A 27298-nucleotide genomic window follows, 5' to 3' on the forward strand; every position below is an offset into this window, starting at 1 on the left:
GGTCAGCGTCTTTGGCAAGCATGCTTCATTATTCGATTTCGTCCAGGAAGCTCACAATATTCGCCTTCCAACTACGCGGGCTCGCCACAGTATCGAAATGAAACTACCGGCTACAGCGCCTTCCATCTTCTTTGTGTTAGGACACTCCTCAGCTTCCTTGACACCATTCTGCCTTTTACTGCTCATGCAGACTCCTCTATCATAGCACAGGCTTTCTTCTGCGCTGAGGAAGCACGTCGCATAACTCAGCTCCATACGTTGGTGAGAAGGCAGCGGAGTAAAGCTCTGGTCAGAGGCAGGTGAGTCGCTACTATAATTCACCTGATAGTTCGTTCTGCTATCGGAGTCGGAAGGCCAGCGTGTTCCGCTACCGTTCCTATTGCTACGCCGATCACTACGTGGTCGTTCGATGGATGGTGGTGACGTGCCATGGTGAAGAGGACAAGATCGGGCGACACGGCCGCGAATGCCGCATTACAAGGAGACCATGCACTGCGCTGTCAGCAGAAGGGTGATAACTGGCACGGCCGTGCCACTCTTCAGACACCGCAGGTGGTCGCGGGAGTAACCGTCGTGAAACCGGAATGCGCGTTAATAGTAGGGTTTGGTACGCTTGGACGAGGCGCATAGTTGTAGACAACTTCAGCGCTTCCTCGATGTACGTCGTGCAGGTTTTCACTGGGAACGTGAGCTCGCCGCATTAGCGTTTGCTCTGCACGCTTCTCTTTCGCTGCCGGATCCCGGAAGTACTTTTTGATTTCATTTACGAACTTCGTCCACGATATCGAACTGCCTTCCTAGTTTTCATGCCCCGAAGACGCAGTTCTCTTGGGGAAGAAGGCGGCGTTGTTAAGATGGCCGGTGGCACTCCAGCCATTGAACCAGCTTGCTCGTTTTGAGCCATCCGTCCACATTTCCCACCGCCTCCACGGCTTCGAAGGTTCGCTGCTCGATGTGAGGCTGCAATGGAAAGAAGGCGGATGATTGTCAATGGACAAAGGTGAAGGATTGTCATCCTCGGAAGCCATCTCTGTTGGCGAGCCGGCGATTCGGCGTCTTCAGCGAAGCTTCACGGATTGGGCCTCTGCGGTCAGTTTGTCATTGTTCTGCGAGGGCACCGTTGTTTTACCCTGCGCCTGTACCAAAACTGTTGCCACTGGGTGCGCTTATGCAAAGATGAGTCGATGAAGAATGGAAAAGGGTTGCCGCACCGACACGGAGCCGCTCCTGTTCTTCCGTCCTTGCTCTCGCTATAGCGTAAAATTAATCGCCTCGAATTTATAGAGTTTCGGCGCGCGGGAAGATTTTCACCTTACGCAGTCATTGATTAACTTATAAACGCTATGCCTTAACATACCAGAAATTTGCACTGATCACCGAATACTCTTCCCGTGAACATATATGGCCATTTGTGCCTAACTTCCGAGATCTCGAGTAACTAACACGGCGGCAACTTAGGGCTGCGAAGGCCACAATTATCACGGACGTTTCACGGACACACAACTCTATAGGAGCGAGCCCCGGACTCCACACTAACCTTGGAGTCGTCGCAGAGTCTCGTTCTGACCGAGTCCCCGCGACATGTGGTGGCCGTGTTGCGTGGCTTAGGCCGGTCGCAACGGCGACGATCCCGGCTGTATCCCTTGGCGTTGTCCAGGCAGCCAGAGTGGCAGGAGTCACGTCGCCAGGGACCCCACCCGCCAGCCACAGTCTTCAGGGAATCCGCGCGGGCTGGCATGCAGTGACCGTGAAGGCACCACTGCACATGTGTAGAGAATATTTATTAACTAGACTTCAGGCTCGGTACTTTGTTAGTTTATGCTCTGGCTAGTCCCGTCTATTATCGGTGTTTGCTGCTTGTCCTATTGCAAGCTGATGGTATTTATTCATTAGATCATGGAACACACTCCACAGCCGCCATCATCTCAACCGTCAAGAGGGGCATTCACATCTTGCCATCAGTTGCCGGATGATGCGTCAAATTGGTAACCTAATAAAATTCTACACGCGCCTAAAAAGGTGCGTGTTGAATAATGAGTGTGGCTTATTCCATTCAAGTTCCTACCTTTTCGTTGAGCAGTAAAGACGCAAGCGTTTTCGCATTTAAGTGCCTTGATTTGGCTACAACAAAGTGATCTTTTAAGACGTTAAGTAGCAATACCTAACCGTGAAAACTTGATCTTCCTAGTTATTAGATCATGTGAACAGAAACACTTCATGTATGACTCGTATGCACAGAGCAATCAATCGATAGTGCTTCACTCAGAAGGTCCCTTTTCCGGCATTGTGTGTGTGCCTTTTTTTTAATTCTGAACATCATATGACTTACTGTTTTGCTACTCGGTGCGAAGCAGTAAAGCTTAATTGGCTCAGTTTTGTCGGGCACGGTCGGGCGCGAGTCGCCAATTCAACGGCAGATGTCATCGCACACTGATTAGTCGCGATAGCAAAATCTGAAACGAGGGTCAACATTAGCAATAACACGTCTTAGGAAAAGAATACACCGTTGCGAAAACAACGGCGCACGCTGACGCTGCCAGGAACCAGCAGCAGTGGAGCGCAATCAATAAAGGGTCGATGGACAACAGCACCTATAGCGATAACACTCCTGAAGGACGTTGTTAGTGTAACTTTGCGGCCATATCTGGCAGGCAGGCTAGCAAGCAAGACATGATCGATTAACCCCCGAACAGTTCAGTGGTTGATCCCTGAACGAAGGAACGATTCCACAGTAATGGCAGCGACAATTAAGTGCCACTTGTCATCGTTGAATTGAATGCACCGGCATAAAAGATGCCGGTATCAATATCATCATCGTTCATTGTTTTCTGCAAAAAACATTTCTTAGGTATGAATGCGTCTGGTTCAGCAGAACCTATAGAAGTAACCATACTTGAAAACAACAGTCAAAACTGTGGATACCACAACTTTCATACTTTGAACGAAAAAGAAAAAAAAACGTAAATTTACATAGAGCTCAATGTTAGAAGATTAGTTGCCTCACACAAAGGGTAATCATTCCTAGGCCTCGATGCGACCGACTAGCGCGCAATTTGCACGGACTAGTGAGGCCTATCCGACGAAAAGCGGACGGCGCACTAAGCTAACGCGATAAACGCGGCGTTACAACAAGGATGTCGCGTGACATTCTACAGCTAATTCGCCTTGAAGCTCACACACGTTGTTGTCGCCGCAGAATGTGCCGTCCAGGGCCGGTCCGGCCTTGTAGTAGCCTTGGCGATTGTGTGTCCTACAGATGACTTGCTCGCAGACATTCTGGAAAAAAAAAGAAGAGAAAATGATAGGGTAAAAAGGTACAAGTGTCAGAGCTTAAGTGTGTTGGGTACGCGCAATTTCAGTATTTTTTCCCCCCAGAGTTTAATTAACTAACGCTTATGAGACTTGTGTTGTACAGCAGGGCATCGTGGTCTCGGAGAAATATCTTGCACTGATCGTGGGCATCCCACTCCTGTCCGGGAAGACCCTGTGGGTCCTCCAGGTCTGGTAAGCCGGTCACTCCGTCTGGTCTGTTTGACAGGCACGTCCTGTCCCTGCGTGACGAAAGCCACGGTGACACAGAGCGAGTGGCGTCGGTTCTCACTACTCACTTCCAAGGCACCACTTATGTACAAATGTTTAAATTTCGGACGGTGAAAAGGAAGTGATTTGCGCTGTTGGCAACCACGACATGACCTTGCATTTTGTGGCTTGCTTCTACAGGACAGAGCCACGGCACGCGAAGGAGTTTTGATGTTCTTCAACAAACTGAATAATTACGTTAATACACTATTCGGCTAATACGCTCGAAGAAGGCATGATTCGAGGAGTATCACAGAAAAGGCAATGGCAGGGTCATAACAAGCGGCCGCATTTATTCCCGCATGTTTATTTTGAAAAATGAGAAGATGAGATGGCAAAGTGTCTCCTGGCGTCTTGGTTGCGATGTAACGCCCGCGAGTTTAGTGGTTCGTGGGGGAAACAGACCACTGCTGTAATTTCTTATATCAATTCATGCTTGCGCTACAGCCTCACTGTGTTCATCCCACTTCCGCTGTTCAGAGCAGATGCAGGTTTTCAGAGCGAGCTTCTGTTACTTCAAACAAACTATTACAGAAACTTTGTCCACTAGAACGTAATTCGTATTTGCCTGAAGATGGCGAAAAAAACACGTTTGCTTGTCGTATTTTTGCAGATTTTCCACGTTCTTTAGTGTTCATCACATCTTCTTGTGCAACAGTTTGCTATATTGTAAACTTGAAGATCGTTATCGGTATTTACAAACATTATTGTTAGTTCATATTGTTCTCTGTCTAATAAATTCATCCATTATATAGCTGCTTTTGTATTTGCGATTGCATTGACCATCCTGTTTTTTTTTCTTCCGTGACGGATACCACCTCCCTTGGCCCCTATAGGTGTTACCGGCAGACAGCCTTTATTTATATAAAGTGTACGCTCTTATACTGTAAATAAATATAAACTGCCTGACTCTGCATCCTCAACAAGAGGACAACACAAAGTTCACTCTATGAAGTTATAGGATCCTGCACACTTTATGGAAATATCAGATGCATACGCATATTCAAATAAACCATGCATCGCATGACGGTTCGCCGTTGCTGAGTATCAAAACTCAAAGGAGTGTGGCACGAACCCCATCTTGAGGACGACGAGGGCGCTACAAGGAGACCACGTGGTCTCCCCTTTGGTGCCCCGGCTCGGTGACATGATGAAGCCGTTGGACGGGCAGTCATTGTGAGGCCAACCATCGTGCAGCATGCCGAGACTATGCAAATGGCAGCACAAATAACAAAAGCACACGTGAACGTTTGGTCAAGTACATGAAATGCTTGGGCAGAAGAGTTAGGAAGATGTACACTCCAAAGCTATGGCCATAGCCTTACTTATCAACTCAAGATAAATAAAACAGTTCGATGCATCCACTAATATCCGGCCAGTTCTCTCATCTTTATAAAATATTAGGATGGAATGACATGACACTATTATGGCGGGACGTCGCAAAACAAAACACAATGCAACATAATATATCGCTATTTAAATTGAACGCGTGTGTGACGCTCAAGAACAGATATTTGTGTGGCCTGACGAGAAGTACAACCTTCAGGTAGAGCTGAGGCTTGGTCAGACAGTATGCTTGTTCTATTGCACCTTCAGGTCAGTGATTGTTAGGCCATCGTTAAAGAACACTATAGTATAAACTAACAGAATACTTCTCAGAGAGAGATACATTTTGGCGAAATAAATTCAGTGTTTGCAAATTACATTTGTTAAACCATGCTACACGGTGCATTGACTGAGCGCCTACAGCACCCATGCCATCGTGCCACTGTACCTTAGAACGTGGGGGCAGTTGTGGTGTTGCTCCAGACAAAGTTAGCCTGGTGAATTTTAAGGTGCTGGCAATATCAGCGCCTTAGTTTCGCTTTCCCGATCAGGAACACATTTTAGCACTATTCCGTCAAACCTTTGCTATAAAGAAAGACCAGTAAAGCGCTTCAAATCGCCTTTCTCCCTGCGTTCACTCACTCCGTGAGCCCTAGTCGTACAGATGTACTTCAGTATCACCTTGGAGCTGTGATTGGGTGCACGTGATCTGTTTATCTCGTTATATAGCTTTCTTATATTTCTGCGTCCCCTGCCCTATTCCACATTGTAGGGCAGCAAACCTAGTTTTAGTTCTGGTTAACCTCTCTGCCTTTGCTTTCTTTCTTTCATATCTTTAGAGGGTCTCAATGCGAGCTGCTGACGACTTCGAGACAAGGTTTAAAAATGAGCCTTTTTTCATCAGCCCTCGATGTATTGATCATTTACCAAAGTAATTCACTTCCGAGCTTGACTTGAAACAGGAAAAAGAAAGATATTCGCAAAGCTGGAGACTCTGAACCTTTACGCTGTTATATTGAGTCAGTATTCTCTTCCATTTACAACAAAATCGAAGCATTGCTTCGTTATTGCCTGTAGTTTGCATAGGCCGCTAAAGGACGGGACACATTTGCATTGCTATTCTCTTTCTTCTTTCTTCATCGTGGGTTCTCATAAAGTCTTCACAGAGGCAAGCCAGCCACGTTAACGTGAATTTGTGCACAGGTTTGCCGTACGACACGACTCATCTGCTCACTTGTGTCCAATTTCGTGCGCAGCGACGTACGCTGATGTCCAGCCGGCCGAGGCGTATGGCTTTCCAGCATCGCTAGTCGTGCCGATCTCAGTGATGACACAGCTGTGGTCTCGGTGGCAGACGCCACCCACGGGGGCTAGCCCTAAGGCAAAGAAAACAGTGCAGTGGTAGCTGGTATACTAAGACAAATCGATTCCTGCCATCAAATTTTGGATGTGCAAGGTTTCAAACTATCACGCTTTGATTTAGCTTGCGCGAATTATACAGTTCCATAACACAAAGTTATATAATACAGAATTACTTATTTACACAGTATATATACACGCAGCAGTCTCAAGAGATGCCGCTAAAAGCAACAGTTCGCATTGCTGTGCTTCCTAACCCACTTATATAGGGTGTCCTAGCTAAAGTTAGCCAAGCTGCTTAACGAAAAAGAAAACAGAAAGAATAAAAACACGTGGGGCATGATAAAATTTTAAGACCTATACGGTCTTCAGTCGTCAGATCTCTGACGTCCGAACACTGATGGCTTAAAATTCTATCTTGCACCGTGTTCTTCAAGTATTCTTTTTCGCTGCTTGGCTAAGGTTACTGTCACACACGGTACAGCACACCGAGCTCGATCAAGGCTGAAGAGTGTGTGCCAAGTACAAAATACAAAAGCGTCTGCAAAATAAGAATACAAACACAGACAATCGCAACGATAAAAAGTGTCTACAAAGCGCAAAATACCGCGGTTAGAACGCAAACAAGCACTTTAGGAAAGTACGATGTCCTGTGCACATAAAACACAGAAGTACTTGAAACAGTTTATACGCTCTAGCCCGTTTCGTGCATGTCACAGGCTGCCCAGGCAGTTGGTCCTTCCTATCTTTTAATTATCATGGTAGCGCTTATTTGAGTGTCCTGATTACTGAACTTTGAAAACACTTTCATTTCTATAGGACATGTTGCGGGGCAAAGCGGTGCGGTTTGCTACGCAAATTTTCTTTGCGGCGCGACAACACAAGCGTCTGCTCATTCTGTTCGAATCCAGAATAACACAAGGATTAATTTTCTTTCCTTATTTATTCAAGGATTCATTTCTAAGTACTGCTGAGTACTTCTCATAGAGCTTGTTCAAGCTTTCGACAAAAGATCTTCGCCATCTTCACGTTCATATTTATTTTTTTTCTCAGTGCTGCATATAGCCACGAAGGCTAACTTTATGCTGACTGAGTTTGTGCTGTGTTTGAGTTTGTGCATTGTGCTGAGTTTTTTTTTCTTTGAATAGATGACATTTTAAGTGCGTCCTTCGTGGTCTCCAATGTGAGTTGTGACGTTAGCAAAATGTTTGAAACGAAACTGCCACACTCTTTTTGACTTATTACTTACGAAAAGTGATACCTTTTTTTCTCATAATGTTCTCTTAGCCAGTTTGTTAGCCTAATATATCACCAGGATCCCGAAAAACGAGAGCGTACTTCGTTTTGCAGCTTTATAGTGCAGATAAGTGAATTCTCGCACAGATATGCTACTCACCCATTGTCACCACATTTCTTCGGCCTTCTTCGATGGAAAAAAAGTTCAACCTGCGACGAGAAATCAATTTAGAACGACAGAAAGCATGAGTTTGTTGGTAAAAATTCATAATGCTCAAAATGCAGGCGCACGAAACACGCGCACAAGAAAAAAAAAAAAAAGAAAGATAACGCCGAGGAACAAACGTTTCTGGGAATACGTCAAAGAAACGTGACTGTCTTGAAACGTTAGGGACAGGGAAGAAAGTTCATTAGCGCATTTTAGCTAATTAGCGGGAATATGGCCTAACAATTTTAATGCTGCTAATGTATGGCCTGCCACGTGTACCCTATCAGCGAACACGACGGAGGTGCACATAACACAGTTTATTTTACAAAAAATGGATAGTTTCGCACGAAGAGTGAAAGAAGCGTTGTCTGCGATAGCACTGTTTACCGGACCGGTGTTCCACCCATCACTGAGGTGACATGGAGTGATGCAGCATACGATGTAACTGCTGCTGCCAGGCGTCTCACAACACTGGCGACAGTCATCTGAAGCTGTGGAGCACAAGTTTCTTCATGACATTACACGGAGTATCGTTGATAGATTGTGTTCAATAAATTGACGGACAACTTTCTGAGAGCACTAAAGGGAAAGTCACGGTGGCATAGCGTGCAAAAAAAAAAAAAAAGAAGTAGCGTTTCCGAAAAATGGTCCAATGCTCCAATCCGCGTTAGAGTAGGCAGGGGAACGCTAGACATAAATATTTTCTTTTCAAGGGCAGAATAAGACAAAATATATATCCAAGTGTTAGATTTCCCTTATTTCTGCATTTGACTCACGCGTTTCGGCAAATTCGGAATGTATTTGGAAAATACGCTGATGCCGTATATTCCTAGTACCCGGAAGCATCGTCAAACGCTGTGCCGGACTACCTAGCGCAGTAGCACATGTGCAGAAGGTCCGTTCCCGCACCTTTCCCTTCATTGACACAGGAAGTTGTATGCGAGTATGGTACCTAATTTTAAACATTGATCACATGCACTATAGGTCATAACAGCTGTCACTGCAGAAACAGGTACGGCTCTGTGACATCAATAATTTTCAGTTACCCTGACAGGTAGAGGGCAGCGTCCCAGCGGGAATCTTCCGCAAGGTTCCTGTGTGCTTGATATTTGCAGAAGGACGACAACAGGAGGTCCCGGTTCCCGTTATAGTGCGGCAAGTCAGCCTAAAGACAGAAATAACACCGCTGATTTGTAATATTTGCACAAATGAATTGTAAGGAAGGTATGTAAACAAGGCACACGGAAGCAACTCCGTAGTTTCGCTGCCATACAGCATTGGTCACCTGAGAAGATGCTATTGAGTCTTTCGAAGGTCGTGTATCAGGACGAGCAAACTGGCAGCCCGCTCGCATGTTGCTAATGACAGTCTAAGTTTCACTGCAATAGCGTAGATTTTGTTTAACTGGCAACCGTTCTTTTTTTAACCCTACGTTTTAGCGTGTAGTAGACTGATATGCTTACGGTGTCAAGCTTTCTGGGTCACATTGAGGCAGTTTATCATCTGGTTGTAACGCAGCAAGAACACTCTCTGGCACGTCATTAATAGTGGAAATTCAGATGAGCTCTTAAGGTGAAATGCAAAATGAAATGGTGCGCCTTATCCAAATTTATCTTGTCTAACCTCATTTCAATTTTGAATTTGAACTAGCCGCAGAACGTGAAAAAACATTGTCTCATCAAATTCGGCTGAGTGTGATATACATGAAACGTTTTGTGGTAAGAAATAGAAGTGCGGGATTTTCAGTTCGCATACCGCAGAACCGATATTCTCATACAGTTATGTTTCCGCCACGTAAAACAACAACAACAACAAAAAATGAGAACGTCGATACGGTGGTACAGTTACTGAAACGGTCGATGCTCGCGCTTCAAATTTCATATTGCGCGTGATTGTACCGTTCCGACTGTGCTAGGCAAGCATGCATTAAATTATTGCCAGATTTAAAGCAAGAAAAAGTATATACCGGCTCTCGACCCGCAGTGGTGGCGTAGTGGCTTCGGCATTGCGCTGCTAAGCCCGAAGGCATGGTCTCAAATCTCGGCCATGGCAGCCGCATTTCGATGGAGGTGAAATGCCAAAAACGCCCGTGTACGCCACATTGGTTGCACGTTAAAGAACTTAGGTGATCAAAATTAATCCGTAGTGCCACACTACGGCCTGCCTCATAATCATATTGTGGTTTTGGCACGTAAAACTCAAGATTTTTTCAAAACTGAGGGCTCTCTGGACATTACGTGGAGATATGATGTTATATGTTGCTTCTGCCTTTTGAACAGCCGTAGTTCAGCCGGTAAATTTCAGTCATCTTCCTGACGTTGATGTTTTCGTTTTTTGTATTAAAACTCCCAAAATGAAAATTTAGCAGTGAGGCCAGCAGTGCCATGCAGGCTCTGTACAGTCGTTCCACGTTGAACACGGTGAACACGGCGAAAGAAAGAACAGCGCGAACAACAGAGCACAACAAGAACTAGACAGGTTGGCCACTGAGTTGAACATGTTCGACGTTTACTAACTCATCCGGTTTTCGCTTCAACTAAATATTGCTGAATATGCCACATAGTCACCCGCCATGGTGGCTTAGCGGCTATGCTGTTGAGCTGCTAAGGACGAGGTCGCGGGATCAAATCCCGGCCGCGGCCGCAGCGTTTCGATGGGGGCGAAATGCAAAAAAAAAAAAAAAGAAAACCGCCCGTGTTCCGTGCATTGGGGACACTTTAAACATTCCTCAGGTGGTCGAAATCCTCTCAGTCCCCGACTGCGGCGCGCCTCATAATCAAATCGCGGTTTTGGCACGTTAAACCCCATTATACAATTTTAAATTTAAATTTCACATAATCAACTATATTATACATTTCCATCGGGAAGAGAAAGCACCACCTGTCCAGTCAGTTGCTCGTTAATACATGTGTGTGCTGCTGCTTATGCATGTGTTCTTGGGGGTGTTTCGCAAGTACAGAGGGTATTACCGCGGCGACCAAGGAGCCCTAGTTGGAAACTTTTATACCAACTCACCGGCTGCGTTTCTTGCAATTCAAGATGAACGAGTGATATGTAGATCTTCTCTCTCAGCGAAGGCTGCACGTAGATTGCCTGCACCTGCGAGCAGAAAAAGAAAATAGGGAACAGATCCATCACCCGTGGAAGCTCATCGGAGGGTGCCTTTGTGCCCCGTGCGCCTACTCTATTTGCACTGAGAAGGAGCGACTGTTAGCTGCGCTGAAAACGTGAGCACATTGCACCCGCTAGCTTGTTGAACCGATTTACAACTTTGGCAGCAATCTTCTTCGAGGCTCTGATAGAGTCAGGAGTTAGCACAATCCCTAACAGCAGAAAAACAGCCATCGCCCTCCTAATGAAGTGGTTTATAAATTTGTTTGCAAGTGTTAATTCGCGTGCGTCACTGCTCACATTTGCCTGTGGGAGTGAGTGATGGGGGCCATTTCAGTATGCGAGATGGCAAGGTCAAAGAAAAACGTACGCTACCTGAAGCCACGCTGACCCAAGCCACTGACAAGGCGGCTGAGCCGCCTGCATGGTACCACAGGCCTACGTCGATGTCGATACAAATCTTAAGAAGATCGCCAATATCACACCCGAACTTTACTACTGAGTTGAGGTGAGGGGGCGCGAAAGTTTGGAACAGCCTTCGCTTCCTGATAAAGCAGCAAACGGATGATAAATGGCGATGCGTTTGGGCGGAAGCTTGCAGGCTAAGCGGCTCCATGTCAGGCCATGACGTGTTTTCGTTCCATCCTGACACCGGCAGTCTGGGAGCGACCTAGCCACAAACCAGCAGTTCTGAGGGGAAAACACCATCTCCCTAGGCTACACTACCCACCACGAACTCTACAACGTCTAACCACGAACTCTACAACGTCTAAAGATTAGTGAAATGAAACCATTTTATCGGATGCAAAAATGATTCAACTCACTTTGCGTTCATCATGGTGAAACAGCGTAAACAACGAGACGATTGGAACAGACATGTACCCTTTTGCAGTTCGTTTTACATATTGGGGTACATGACGCCCAGTTCAAAAGACTGTCGCAGACTCGTGCTCTTCACCTCTTCTTGGCGAGGCACTCTTTTTCGGTTACTTTCAGAGATACTCGATGCGTGTGTTGATTGGTCGAGCCAGCGGTGACGGAAATGGTGAAAGGAATGGGCTAATTGCAGTCAATGCTATTTTCAGGGCGCATAGTTTTGTAGGGTGCTGAGAGGAAGCCATCCGTCTTAACAAGTTGTCTCGCTAGAAATTACATCCCACAGCACTGAACATATTCCCAAAAGCAATCGACAGAGAATACAGCTACTCCGCGAAGACGCGCCCGACGCCATGTTGGAACGTAGGGAACATACCTGGTTGAGGTATCCCAGGACGAAGTCCATAAGCCTCTGTTCGCTACCCAGAAAGTGCAGGAAGCTGAGGTAGGCCTTCTGGTCGACAAATAACGCAAGCTCCAGGAACTTGGCTCTCCGCTCTGTTCTTGTGCCGGCGGCGTTGGAGCCTTGCCGCTCGTCGTGAGGCCTTACAGGCCGTGTTCGGCTGCTAGAAGCAATGTTGGAGCCGTTCTTGCGGGTACCGCTCGAGGCAGTGCGCCTTCGAGTGTTGTTGCTGCCTTGTTTTCGCCTGACGAGAAAGTTGGAAAAAAAAAAAAAGAAAACGAGTCTGTGGCACTGCGTCAACCAGCAAACAGACCGATAGCTTCTCTGTCTGCTATACTGAAGATAACCGCGCCGACACTCCACATTGCAGTGCAGTGTACTTGCACGAATACACTAACTATTAGACGTTGTCGTGACACCCAGACCAAGGTCAATGCAAAATGGAACCCGCTAGCAAACGTGGTTGAAAGGCATCTCATGTGTATTGCACGCTCATCTCTTAGATCTGGGTGGCCGGCTTGAACTCGTTGTGTACAGATGAGCATGGTTATATTTTTATCCCGTCCTCCATATTCGAGGTCATTTCCTGAATAAAGGCATTTCTTACTGCTACACTTAAACTTCGATTGTTAACGAAGTTGGTAAGACCCAATCAATATTTTTTTTTATTAGAGAAGTGTGTTCATTGGAAAACATTTCAAATGGTTATTCGAATAACATATCTTAGGAAGAACAAAAACTGTAATTACGCGGGTATCGTAGACAACGAGACCGTTCAGAGCATATTACGCTCATTCATGTACCGGCAAGCCTAATAGAACATTCGTCAAATAAAACTGAGCATGAAGATTTCATAAAATTGGTTTTGGCTAAACTGAGGACTGACTGCGATACAAGAGTACCTCGTAGCTCGACAGCTGCAATAATGATTAGGTTCGATCCCCTGTCTGAATCTGTGGTCCGCTTACCTGTCCGGATGTGGGTACCTCTGAGGCCAACCCGTCGGCCGCAGGCTCGGCTGGCGTATTCGAACTGTCGGCCGGGACGCACTCGGTCTCTTCGGACTCGACGACCCGGGAAACCGATCGTGGTTTTGCCACGGATGCAACGTCTTCTCTGCCGCAAGAACGAATAAATGAAGCAACGAAGCATCTGTTACCATCATCCTTTATTCATTTAAGAAAGGGTGCTATTTAAAGCTTAACAGAATTAGAGAAAAAAATGCTTGCGGCAAACTGCAATATTCTAGTATTTGAGCTACGTCATTCGAAAAGGCTGAGATTTTCTTCGCAGGAAACTGAAATGTACATTTGACTATTTTCTGTGTTATGTTAATTCCAATTTATCGCTCACTCCTACCTAAAGTCTGGCATTCAGACTGGCAGTATTTCCTTAAATAAATAAAATAAATAAAGAATTTTTCCAAATTAATTTTCAAAGGAATACTTTCATGGTACATATTTCAATTTCCGAATTGAAGCCGTTGGGTTCACAACGCATATTTATTTCGATGTAATTCTCAAGCTGGCAACACGAAACAGTTCGAAAACATCCATCTAAAAAAAATATATATTTTGGGCAGATATTACGCACTGTGAAAATCGACGTTGTGTGAAGCATATGGCGGGTACTTTGGCTATCCCATAGGTGTTCCAATAAAATTTTTCCTGCACTTCTAACGAAAGCATTTTGATAAAACAGTAGGTGGAACAAGGATGCATTTTGACGCGAGCTTTATGAAGCTTATTCCAATGCATCTACTAGTTTCTAAAGTCATTCAAACTCGACGTGCTTTAAAGCACACCAGCTTCAAGTGATCGTCACAAGAAGTGCGCTAAAGTGATTTGTTAAAATGGTAATCGCAATACTTTGGTAAATAGTTGATTACGCAAATTTACTTATCCTGCAAGAAATGTCCGCCTCTAGGAGTTATCCATCTCAAGGCCTAGAATTGTACTTTCTTCCACAGGTAACCATTAAGAATCACTAGGATTAAGAAACTAGCACAAGACCCATCTCATGATGACAGCCGACGGCGATGCGTCAGCATTGAATAGACATAGCGACACAACGTATTGCCACCGTTCGATACAAGTTATGTATGAGGCGTGTACTGCAGTGGGACTCCTCTTTGGCGATACCCTAACGACACTCGGCGCCATCTATCGCCGTCGCCGCGAAGCCTGTGCGCGGCTGTCGAAATGCATGGCGCACTTCTGCGTGGTGAACGCTGCGAAACGCGTCATGCGGCGAGCAGGCTCCTCTCTTGCGCTTCTTTCGGGACACACTGCGCCATCTATTGCCACTGCCGAAAAGTGAGAAGAGAAGCGTGGCGCGTCAGTGCCTGCCAACGCTGGATGCATAACATTCGCAAAAGAGACAAAGGCGCTCCAAAATATTCGGAAATCATGTAAGAGCACTGGGAGGTCCAACTCAAGATTCGCAAATGGCTATAAGGGATGAAGAGGCTAAATATCTTCGAAGGAGACGATGCGCTGTGGTATATCAGAGAAATTAGTAGGGATAACTTCGGTGTGAAAGAAAGCCTAGTTCAGAATCAGACAGATCTACAGCAACAACACGGAAGCCTGTGAGATTGAACATTTAGCTGAGAAAATTGTTACTGGAAGAAAGCAGAAGAAAACGTCCTAATAACATGGCCGCTGGACCCGATGAAATCCCACGAGGCTTATTAATAACTTCGGTCCAAAGAACAAGGCACTGCTGACTAAAGCCACAGAGCAAGTGATTAAAACGAAGAAAATTCCGGCTGGATGACGTGAAAGCAAGATCAACTTCATCTACAAAGGAAAATGCGATAAGGGTAAGACGAGCTCGTATAGGTCAGTTGCGCTAACGTCGGAGCTATATAGAATGGCAGTGCAAGCTATAAAATTAGAACAGTCGAAATTGGCGGAAACAAATGGTGTACTGGAGGAACTACAGGATAGGTTCAGACCTGGCGGGCGCTTAGAAAATATTTTTATGCGAGAAAATATTATTCATGCGAGACATGCGTGTGTGTGTGAAGAGAAACAGAGAGAGAGAGAGAGAGAGAGAGAGAGAGAGAGAGTGTGTGTGCGTGTGTGTGTGTGTGTGTGGAGGGAGAGAAGTAACCAACTTCTCGTCTAGAAAGGCATGTTTTGTGTGATGGTCGATCGAGACCTGTCGTGCTGCACGAAACCATAGTACAGTAAAGCAGTAAATGCAGCACCTCATTTAATCCTTAGTTTATGTTATGCGCTTTGAAACAAACTTGCCACGACCCTACCACGACGCGCAGGTGACAAATAATGAAAACGTGCACTCGCAGATGCGGGACATAATGAAAATGAAATACGTATGGAGCTCAAGTGGCAAATGCAAACTGATGAGAGATAAGGACAAAACCAGTGCAACTCGATGAACGAAGTGATACAAAAGAAGACGCGTCGTCGTTCCACAGAGAAAACAAAACACAACAAACTGCGGCATAACATTCACTGAATCGACACGGTTGGCCGGTTTCTCGGAGTGGCTTGAGTGCCCTTTCTTGCCGCTTCTTCAAGCTGCTTGGCCGTAAAAGAAAGCGCGGTGCCGTCGCTGCCGTGAGCCAGCAAGGCGTTCAGCGTGCCCGTCTTCTCTTGGCCGAGGTTGACAGCTTAATAGCCGTTGACGAGACGCCAAGGCGTCAAGGCAGCCAGACAAGCTGCGGCGGCGGTGGTGTTAAACGGCTTGCGTGAAATGCGATCGACCAAGGTCACTCGGTGCGATTGCGCCGTGCCCCTGCAGCCTCAACAGTTCGGTGCAACAAAGAAGGCCACAAGCGAATTTGTAGTATCCATTGACTAAAAAAAGTAGATCCTTGCTGAATCTGCTTTGATTTTTTTTTACTTATCATACGCTAAAGATATTCGCCAGGTTAGGGCTGACAAACTTTCGGCAGCAATAAGCCTCTGTGTCAACGCCTTTTCTGATCATTCTCGGAACACAGTAAGCACATTTCTCTAAATACAGCATGAGGTATGGAAAAGGATCTCCAGCAAATAAACCACAATAGATCTTGCAGTGCCAGGAAATGTACCTTTAGTAGTTCGCAACCAACTTCTATAGGCGACGACCTCGAAGAAGCCTGAGGTGAATGTTAAAAAGGAAAGGCTGAAGACGAAATATTCACTAAAGGGAAGTTTCAACCAAAAGTACGGTTAAGCAATTAAACATCAATCTCCTTTTCAGTTTAGAGTCTGCTTTGATCAATGCCCAAAGCGAAGGTTCGCACAGGTAGGTCTTTACACAGGTCTAGACAGACGCAACGTAAGTGGTGTTTCGCTGCATCACACAGAGTTACTCCAGCTAGCTTAATTTTAAGGTCCGTGGAAAAGAGGAGAAAACGAGGTGGACGACGATCAGCAACGGCATATCTTTAAACTATTGGAATTCTTTCAGGGTGTTCTAGAGTTCATGTAACAAAGTTTTGAAAGCACTGGCAAGTTTACGTGAAATCAAGTTTCACGTAATAACTGTACGTCTCCTGTTCAGAGAGCGGCTGAATGTTGTGTCTACTGTTTGAAATCCGTGAGACCTAGTATGGTACAATGAGGTAACCAAGACCAAGTTCTGCATTTTGAGTAACATTATTTTCCGGTATACAGCTCGACTAAACGAGGGCCCGTACTGACCTTGTCCTAATCGCTCAATGTCAAAATTTTGTTGTCCGACTACTTCCCAGGCTATTATAACGCTGCACAAAACTACAAGCTACAGGGAAGAGAGAAAGCGCGTACAGCCCACGGTCAAGGGCAGTGTCACAGCCCAGCTTCTTTTTCAGTTCTGCAAAGAAGAGCCGGGGCATGGCCGGCTGGCAGTTGGCCACCAACATTCGAACAGTCTGTCTTCACCACAGAGAAAAGCGTTAGTTGCTACCTCTTTTGTTGTTCGAAAACGCTTGCACTGAGTCTTATGTCCATCAACACAATCGCATCTTCGAGCATGGCTGAGCGACCACGTGGACACAGAGTATTTCTTTGTGTAGACCTACGCCCACCCTGCTGACTCATCGAGGCCTTTGTCGTCTGGGGTTGAACGCGTCCGGCGTAGAGTCTGATGGAAAGAGGGGCTCATGGCAACGTGCTTATGCTTAGATCGGTGTATGGCGCCACAGTAGTGTCAATAGTCAACGAGAGAGAACGGGAAAGGGACCAAAGGAATAAGTATTTGCGCCATTATATCCGTTTTGTGATTTATGCAATTGTGCAGTTAACGAGTACGCTTCACATTTATTTCTTCGACGCAGATATACTCACCACCTATGTATATAAGGGATCGAACTGATGGAATAGTACAGTCTCTGCCACTTAAAAGTGTGTGATTATAGAAAGAACGAATAGAAATACGAAATGAAACGATTTATTCCGATTAATTCATATTTTCATCACAGACCTGAGGGGTCAATTATATATTGGTAGACAGTGTCAAAAAACGTCCTGAAAAAGTCGTTGTGACAAGCTAGCTTTTTGCTTAGGTTTTTATAGGTTTTGAATATACATAAAGTGATTCATGGAGTAGTGTAATGAGGTGTTCTTTATTCATACTAAATGACTGCTATGTTCAACGCATACGAGATCTACGGTAACTTTAACAGTGACAGTCTACATTCGTGTGTTACCGGTGAATCTATTTAGTCCTTTGTTCACGGGTTTCAAGATGTCAACAAAAAGCTGATTTGAATTATTCCATTGCGCTGATAATGGTGTCACGAAAATTTATGACACAAGAGCTTGCTTACCCCCTCCCCATCCTAAAGACAAAACATATAACCACTATGATTTAGCGTTGTCCATAGCAAATATATGTTATCGTGGTAACGCCACGGCGTGCAGTAAAACCTAAATAAGGCACTTCCTACGTTCAGATTATATGGTGGGGAAGCCTTTAGACCTCCACTTCGTTAAATATGATAATGCCTACTGTGCCGCAGAAACATGTCCAGTGCCTAATACCTGCGTCAAACAACCTCAATAAAATTCGCTCTGATGAATGATGAAACCTGTGCAAGGCTTTTTAGTCCTTGAGGCATAGCCAGCTGGTATCTCCGACGTTTCCTTGCGAGAAAACAAGACAGGCTGAGTGTGAGGCTGTTTGTCTACGAGCGAAACCCGGAGAGACGTGATGAGCTACACCGTTGGAAATGAGCGACACTTAGGATGCTTAAGCCCGATGCCGACAGACGTTAGGCGGCGGCTCCCAAGGCATTAGCGGCAGCGATTGCATCACAGGCAATAATGACACCATTGCGAGGTGACAACACTTATCGCGGTACAAAAAGGCAGCAGGAAAGAAAGAAAACGCAGAATAAACAAAATACTGCCACAGGATCCCGGAGAGGAAACATGGGCTAACGACGTGAGCTACACGCAAGCGGCGTGCCGTTATGCAGGGGGCAAATCCGCGCCCGCGGCGTGCAATGAGCGTGTAACCACCACGTCCCTGGAAGACCTCAAAGCGCAGCGACGCGTGAGTCCCGTAGCCACGCGCCACCGATCACGAGGGAGAAAGTCCCCTTGTCACGGCTCCACCGGGCCGCGCCACCCTGCCGAGGCGAGGAGGGGGCCCCGCTGATGTAATCTCTCCCCGGTCGTGCATAGCGGTAGCCCAGTCACACGATGACGACCGAAGGCCGCGCGGAAGGGCGTTCGGGCCATCGGAAGATTTCGCCCACAGAACAAAGGGATTCGCGCAGGAGCAATCGGCCTAGTTGTCGTGGTGGTCGATGATGATGGCGGGAATGCCGAGCACGTGCTCCGGTGCGCAGGTATAGATACACATGTGTCGATATACTCGCACCGTCGTTTGCCTCGTGTAACGGCAGCGAGGGGGAACCTGCCGGGGGACGGGGTGGCAGAGCTATGGAGAGGTGCGCTTGATGTGATTTGTAGATCGTGCGTGCGGGCCATATCTCCATAAGGTCAACGGAGTGGGCTGCGGCGCTTTTGCCTATGGAAGTGGATTACGGCGCGGGAGGAAATGCTCGCGCTACGTGCGACGTCGTGTAGGGTCGTGTGAATGCGGGCTGCTGATCGTCGCGTTTTATGAGCGTCGTTTCGTGACACAGCACACTCCTGTTTTACGCGTTCGTTCTCGGGGACTCCCGTCTGAACCCACTTGAGATGGATGATCTACAACCATGCGCCGAGTCAAGTGACTCGACTCCGCGTGGCCCTTCCCAAGGGCCGTTTTTTTTTCAGCGCATATAAGGGGTCTGCAACCCCATCAGACATCGGTTGTCAGCAGCTGCCTCCAGGTTTTATCATGTCGCGAGCAACACCGGGATATTTTTTGCGGTGGCAATCAAGTTTTGCTCGCTACATTCAGCTCGGCTTTCAGTCCACCGCGGTTGGCTTGGAGTGAGTTTTAATCAAAAATCTGCATACGGGTTCATAATATATGCACTGTAATGCACCTGGTTAAAACACGTTGGCGGGCTAGTTGGTTAGAATCCATGATAGAAGGTATAAGCGCGACTGAATGCGGATCTGTGTGTCTGTTTCTTTCTACGTCCTCCTTCAGTCGCACTTATACACTATATCATGTAATGCACCGTCTGTCGTCGGTGAGCAGGAATTCTCAACCTAGTGGATTGTTAGGGATCAGCAAAATACTTGTGCGCTGCAAACCAACATAACAACCGCTTGAAATTTCTAACGTGCGACTTTACTGCTGTTTTGTGAGGTGGGGCCACTTTTGGATGAGGCGCGGCGACTTGCACCGCAGGAGATCTCAGTAAACGATGCGAGTTAAAACACACTTGCGTTTCTACCCAAACAGTCGGAATGCTCTAGGGTAGATCCGTTATTTGTGGTAGTTACTGGGTGAAGAACTGACGAACCTATTGCTTATTAGACGACATACATCGCATGAACTCTCCAAGGCTTTGCGATAGCGCCGGAGGATGTGGAAACACTCTCAGATGGAGACTGCCAATTCAAGCAGGGCTGCGAAGAGTGTCACCCTCTTTAGTTTCTATTTCACAGGACTCCCCGTTGTTGCTATTGGCAAGTGCTGGCACAAACAACCAGATTCGATTTCCTTTCGTCTTTGGGGCCAGCCTCGGAGTTCTTGCTTCTGCTACACTGCGTAGCTTCGGCATTCTGAAGGTCCAGGATCTAGGATGCGGTCCCAAGCCATCCGTGCTAGCCATCCGTCAATGCGTACTCTATGCGCTACCACCTCCCGCTATAATTACATGAAAGAGGTCCTTTTTTGAGTTGCTGCAGTGCCCACAACACGTAAAGGTATAAGAAGTGGCTGCACATTCTCTAGACACATTGAAACATTCAGGTTACTCTACTGAGCTTTACACATGAGTGGGCGGAATCACTGTCCTTCTAAGCATGTACCGAAGGCTAAACTCTGATGACGAAACACACAGTTATGTACGAAACCAACGTGCTATGCAAACGCCAGGTAAATAACTTTAATACCTGCATATGCTGCAGGGAAGGCTGTTAGCAATAAAAGTATGTATATACGCAATGAGAGCGGACAATGAATTTTTAAACCTTTATATATCCATGGAAAAAGAAGAACCTTTTGAATACAACAAAATATCCAGAGCCTCTCGGTCATACTACTTCTGATGATGTTTGCAAACGGCGGAGCACAAGGGTGTACAAACAAATATAAAGTTTGTTTAAGGAATTATCGCGAGAAAAAAAAATTAAATTTTTTTTCTATAGTGGTAGAGCGCCTTTACGAGAGCGTTGGGAATATGCAGCGAGCTCAGACCCACAGCTTGCTACGGTCGTTAAGAGGAAGCTTTAGCTCGAGCCAAACTCCGACGCGGCCTATTCAAATACACGTAAAACGCAAAAACGTTTTTCTGAGATAACACCTCGACCAATTTTAATAAAATTTGTGGTATTTGGGAGAGAAATTTAAATTCTAGTGACTGTTGGAAGCGATATTTCGATTTAGAGCTTGCATTTTGGTAAAATGATTTTCAGAAATTTGATAGCTTAAAGAAAGATAGAAGCACGAAGTTTACAAATTAATAACTCTGCATGAAGAACAGATATCGCGGTTCTGTAAACGGCATCCACTAGATCATTGAAAGCGGACAAATTTGGTACGTCATTTTATACCTTACGCGAATTCGTTACGTTGTGAAACAGGGTTCTGCAAATGCTGTGTTTCCATATTACTAAATTTTTTGAAATTCATGTGTAACATATCAATTTTGCGCGCTTTAGCTGTACTATTAGATGTCATTCACATAATCGTGATATCATTTTTCATTGCTGAGTTACAAAGTGGTAAACTCGATAGTTCTGTTTTCTGAAAATTTGCGATTTTTGCCAATTTTTAATAAAAAATTGACGAATTAAATAAAAAAATTCAAAACCAGAAGTCACTAGATTTTATGCTTTTCCTTTAAGTTCAACAAACCTCGTCCAATTTGTTGCGGTGATTGACGAGAAAAACACATTCTCCTTTTACATGTATTTAGATAGAAGCACCCGAGCTAAAGCTTCCTCTTAAGAGGAAGCTTTAGCTCCTGTCAAATGGCCATGCTTCCTCTTAAGGTTCCTTAAGTGGTTCCTTAAAGCTTCCTCTTAAGCGGTCATGCGGCCACATAAAGAAAAGAAAGAAACGACAAGAAAGCGACCAGAAAACCATCAGAAGCTTCAGCGAGATAAGTGACTGCAACTGTGACATAGAGCCCGAAAACTGTTATGAAAATAAGTGCACTTGCTAGTGGTCAACGTACCAGTGTAGACGCGGTTGTCCACAACTCTCGAAGACTTGTGTTGCGGAGGCGGCGCGGTGAAAAGTACGTGTGGGACGTCTTCGGTCTCAATCTGCGCTTGCCGGGGCGGGTCTGACTCTCTGTGGCCCACGTCGGGCACCAGATGGCGCAGCCTGCTAGGAACGGGCTTCACCTGGAGTGCTTCCTCGGGAAGCAGGATCACGCCCGACTGCAGACGAGATAAATTCAATTCTACTGTCATTTCACAAAGCCCCCCCCCCCCAAAAAAAAAAAACATACGCGAAATTCATTTATAGCTATAACGAGAGGTCAATAGCGGCTATAAGTACAATGCGTATGGAAACAAAATATTAAGCATATCCTACAACCAGTAGGGAAATCAGGCTTCGGAAAAGTACCAGACAAACAGCATTGACTTATAGGCAAATCCATGCAATGCAACAAAAAGTAGCGAGTGGTTTTAAAGAAGCAAATAAAACAACTAAATCAATTGAATATACAGGTGGGCGCTTATCAGGCGTGAGAAAAGATGAAGGGCGCGTAAGGTGCCAAGAAAAGAGACAGCAGCTCCAAACATGAACACATTAGTATGCAATGGCTAGTAATAAATCCCCGCCAAAATTAATTTCTCATACAATCGTCAATAAAGAACATCTTATTTGTGGAAGGAAAATAACTAGTGGCTGTGATTTTGCACTAAAATTCAACACAAAATTTTGTACCGAATAAACTATAACATGAACTATAACTATGTATTTATGTTATAGCTATAAATATAGCTATAAGTTAGATTGCTGATTGGGCACAATCCGCACCTCTCCTGATCCGGCACGAGAAGCGAAGCATGAAACCTATATACTGAGGAACTTGTTACGCATCCTGTCTTAAAAAAATGATAAACTCTGGGTTTTCACGTTTCCACACGACAATATGATTATGAGGCACGCCGTAGTGGCAGACCCCGGAAATTTTGACCACCAGGGGATCTTTAACGTGCCCCCAATGCACGGGATACAGGCGTTTTAGCATTTCGCCCCCATCTCAATGCGGTGCCGCAACCGAGATTGGATGCTGCGACCTCGTGCTTTAACAGCGAAGCACCATAGCCGCTAAGCCCCCACCGCGGTGGCCTTTTATCTTTACGTGGTTTGAAAGCAATCACAGAATAGTGTTTGTCCTTTGAGCTCTGTCTCGCGATCACATGCGTTGCCCTGAAGCGAAGCTCCAGAGCAAATGTTTTATGGCACCAAGTTAAAATGATACAAACCTGTGTTCCTCAACGCAGATGTCTGGAATTCATTCACCTCTTGGTCGACAGCGGCAACCGCAAATGTGGCAATTTTCTTAAATTGCTTCGCTTAGAGCGCTTCGACCAGCCGTAGATGTAGGTGGTCAACTAAATTGTGTCGGAATAGCCTGAGTGGTTATTTACGGACAGGCAGAGAAAACTGGCACAGCTATTTCACATTATCGGCGACGTTGGCACACACAGTGCTATCAAACGCATTTATAACGAAGTGCTTCGGACCTCCAAAATCTTTCGTTATACACGTCACTTCGTTATAAACATCGCGTGCTGTACCACTCACAATGGGGCATACATTCAACAAGAGAAAATTGTTAATAAATTCAACAAGAGAAAAACCTTAACATGAATTGAAAAGAAACTGACAGAAATTAGCAGTTATATTTCTTGCACACACTTCGGCTGGCGGAGTGTGCGACTGCAGCCGACCTTATTGCACCGAGGTTAACGGCACGCTCCACGCGAACGCGGCAACGACGCGAGGTGAGGCTGCAGATAGTGGAATGCAACTAAAGCCTTCCTTGCTGTCAAAATTCAGCGTTAGTATACAGGCTCTTCGTTATTGTTGCCTTCGTTGAGACTCGCGTTCTTACCTCAGTGAAAAACTTTGAAGACATCGTCGCTCTGACGCCAGTTACGCTGACATCCTTACGTCGTCATTAACTGCGACAAATTCGTCAGCCACCGCAACTTATGCTGTGGTATCAGAACCAGCGCATGCGCTGAGTGATCCCCGAGGCAGTAAAGCAGAACTTTAGCACTCGCTGACATCGGCACGCCCGTCAAGTACGTCGCTAGCGCTGGCATTCGCGCTGGCACAGAGCACCGCAAAGGTGGGGTCTGCTGAGGGCAGGGTGGCACCGTTATGTGGCGTTTATTGTAAAGCAGCAAATCAGCCATCGGGGTGCCTAAATTTCTTCACCGTACAGGCAAATTGATTACAGTTGTCTTCGATGTAGAGGTGCTCACGGTACACGTGAACGAAAGAGATGAGCCGGATCACAATCAGTCCTTCGTTATACAGGGAATTCAGCTGTGCAGAGACATTCGTTGTAGATATATTCGTTGTAGCGGTGTTGGAGCGTATTTCAAAAGCGCGGACTTCTAAGGTAACGGCCCTTCCTACTTACGATTCCACCATCATAGTCGCACTCGCTGAAAGCGGCTACGACGCTGCCGTTGACTCCTAGGTAGTGACAGTTGGCCCTCCTCAACGATAGTGGGATCTCTCTTCCTGCCCGCGTTTTACGCACCACCTGGAAGCAACACATATGACGTTTGTTTAGTTCTAAAGAATGAAAGCTATCTACGGTTGACAAGAATAAGAGGGCGTGTGCCCATAAACCTATCCGTAAGACGTGTTGTTATATGCTGGTCCCATCAAGTAATTTCAATCCCCGTGATCCCGATCGGGATCGAATTTTTCGATTACTATTGCTTTTCTTCCGCAGCTTGCGCAAATGAGTCAATTGCGATCGAAAAACTCGATTCCTATCGGCCACATTGAGATAGACAATGCTCTTGACGCCGAAATATTGCACATATCCAGGCCAAGATTTAGAAGAACCGTTAACATGAGTCGAACCATGTAAGTGGGATATTTGCCCGATTAATATAAGTTAAGCAATAGCCTTCCTTCTTTCTAGTATTTAGGCACATCTCTAAGACTATGTTCAAATTATTCAACGTAACGCAATTACAGACACGGGTGATGTACAAGTGATTGCGATAATGTGTTTCCCTGTAAGAGTTCCGTCATGAACATGTCTCGCTAGCCACACTGACACTACGCGTGAAGGAGCGCATGACGAGGCCAATCAGAGAAACTTAAAGAAAGCTGAACACACTAGAAGAAATCATTCAGTTACCGTAATTTCATGACAATTCGCTGCAGAAAATATTCAGTAGCTATTTGGCGTAAATCCGAGAGAAATGCGTTAGCATTAAGTCGCACCTCTTTCAGGCACCGGATCCATGACGTAAGCCATGTTCACTACTTTGCATTACATTCGTAATGTCAGCGCATTAAAACAACTACTGCCTTTTAGTATGTGGGCCCTGGGCCTCTTTGATTTATTAGATAAAAGGATGTAGTTACAAACACAACAATTTTAATGTGACAGCGTCGCATAAAACTCTGAATTTGTTTGTTTCTAGTCATACGGTTTACTATGTAGAATCGCTAATATTTCCCTATAACGGTGGCGCACGGGAGGAAAAGAAGGAACAGACTTACTCTGAGGTTCCGGGCTGTGAGGGCCTGGTTCTTCTTCAAGTTCATCTCAAGGTTTCGTCCCAAAATGTGGGCATAGTATAGTAGCTTCCCGGGCTCTTGACTCCTTGTGCGATACTGCGATGTTCGCGTTACCGACGGTTCCAAGTATCGTTTCAGACGAACCTTGACCACCTGGTACTCTGGTACTGTAGAAGAAAATCAGGTCGTACTGCAGTAATTCCGGTTTCACCGCGGTAACCAACGAACCGCATTTTGCAGTAGACATGCTATGCATCAACTCAAAAACAAGTGCCTGCTTTCTACGTATAACGCGATCACCGGTAGCTCTTCATCACCATGCGAATGAAAATAAGAACATAGTTGCTAAACTGCTACAACGTAACATAATTCAAAATTATCAAAATAAACTAGACATTGATATCCAAACAATAAAATGCTGTCAAATAAAGGAGAATACTTGAATTATTTCACGATGAGAGACAGAGAGAGAGAGAGAAATAAAAGGCTCAGCCTTCAAAGAGGCGGAGCCTAAGATAAGTAATCTTGTCGGAACGTAAGCTCCAGTTTGACACTGTTTGAGGTTTCTTTTGTTAGCTCCCCATCGATCTGGAGAGTAAATGTCACCTGAACAAACATGGAGTCGTATTTAGTGGGCTGCTCTATTAAAACTTCGGAGCGCCATTTTCAGATCGCACTGATAGTGGCTTCGACCTGCGCTTCTCTGATTAGAGTAGAGCTGTGCCCCTCTACACAGAAAATCTGATTAGCAATAAAATGATGAGGTTACTGATCCCGTACTGAATGCAAGAAATAATTTTTTTTGAGGGAACGCTTTGCGTTATGCCAGCTATACTAGAATAGATTATGAAAAGGATGTATTGGATTCCCGAACTACAGATATATTATTGGGTGACCATGCATTGACGTTGGTATCTTACAAGGGTAGGCCGGTCACTTTCTGGTGAGAGTTTTTGCAAAACAATATAAGCCACGTTATTATTATTTAATAACGCGGTGTAAATGGTGACGACCTACACGTAACACATTTAAATGGAAGTACACTTGAGAACAATAGGTATTCGAACATTTGCAAGTAATTCTTAAATCTAAATAAATTAACCGATGAGGACGCTCTACTTTAAGATGTAATAACTATGAGAATAAAGCCTTACCTTCCGCGTGGAAGTGCACGTCAAACAAGTCGACTAGCTCCTTTTCGTTGAGTTCTTTGTGTATCTGAAAAAGTTTCGGGGGTGCAGATATTGTAAGAACCGCACGCAAAGCAAGCTTAAGTTTTCACTTTCTTCTTAAAGTTGTCTCACATGCTGCGACTGGAGCAAAATAAATCGGTGCAGTCACACGCGTCACAATGCGATTTCTAGAGGGCTTGTTGCACACGAGTGCGATTTCAAGAGTGCGGCTGACGCGATTCCCACGATTTTTCAAATGTAATGAAAGAACCTGTGCAGTGTGATATCCTTGAGCTCTTTTTTAATAGGAGCAATGAACGTCCATCGTTTGTAATTTAAAAACACTTCGAAGTTTAAATTTATTTTGGAGTACGCAACAATAGCCCCTGAAGTTCAGTGCGAGGAGACATGGCGGACGTAAACGGCTGTTCGCAGCTAGTCGTTCAGCGCTCTGCGCTGACTGTGTTTCTTCTGTGTGCGTGTCGTTCTGCCTGAGCTACAACAAATTACAAGAGGACCCATCAACAAGCCCATACAGTTATCCTCACCGCATATGCCGTATTCGGAGTTCGGCTGCAGGGAAGTCGTCATGTCAGCGCGGAGCGTCACCTTCTGAAGGAAGGATGTTTGTACATTGCTCGTAATTGCGCATAAGTTGTTCCTACTCCTAGCCATATTCGTACGCCAAACTTAGCTGCAAGTACCAGCCCGAAAGCATCCATC

At 45.5% G+C, this 27298-nt stretch overlaps 1 protein-coding gene across 1 annotated transcript in view; it reads right to left on the reverse strand.

Moving 5' to 3' along the window:
- Positions 1–25430, reverse strand: part of LOC142559925 (A disintegrin and metalloproteinase with thrombospondin motifs adt-2-like) — a 40927-nt gene extending 15497 nt beyond the window's left edge. The window contains exons 1-13 of the mRNA XM_075671622.1: positions 25386–25430; positions 24280–24405; positions 21844–22051; positions 13067–13214; positions 12072–12342; positions 10724–10807; positions 8755–8873; positions 7661–7710; positions 6140–6281; positions 4655–4786; positions 3392–3551; positions 3181–3276; positions 1538–1759 (exon numbers count right to left, since the gene is read on the reverse strand). Coding sequence (XP_075527737.1) covers positions 1538–1759; positions 3181–3276; positions 3392–3551; positions 4655–4786; positions 6140–6281; positions 7661–7710; positions 8755–8873; positions 10724–10807; positions 12072–12342; positions 13067–13214; positions 21844–22051; positions 24280–24405; positions 25386–25430 — 1803 coding nt within the window. The remainder of the gene's footprint in view (positions 1–1537; positions 1760–3180; positions 3277–3391; positions 3552–4654; positions 4787–6139; positions 6282–7660; positions 7711–8754; positions 8874–10723; positions 10808–12071; positions 12343–13066; positions 13215–21843; positions 22052–24279; positions 24406–25385) is intronic.
- Between the last annotated feature and the right edge of the window lie 1868 nt (positions 25431–27298).

Source organism: Dermacentor variabilis, chromosome 10 (assembly GCF_050947875.1).
Source record: "Dermacentor variabilis isolate Ectoservices chromosome 10, ASM5094787v1, whole genome shotgun sequence".
NCBI lineage: Eukaryota > Metazoa > Arthropoda > Arachnida > Ixodida > Ixodidae > Dermacentor > Dermacentor variabilis.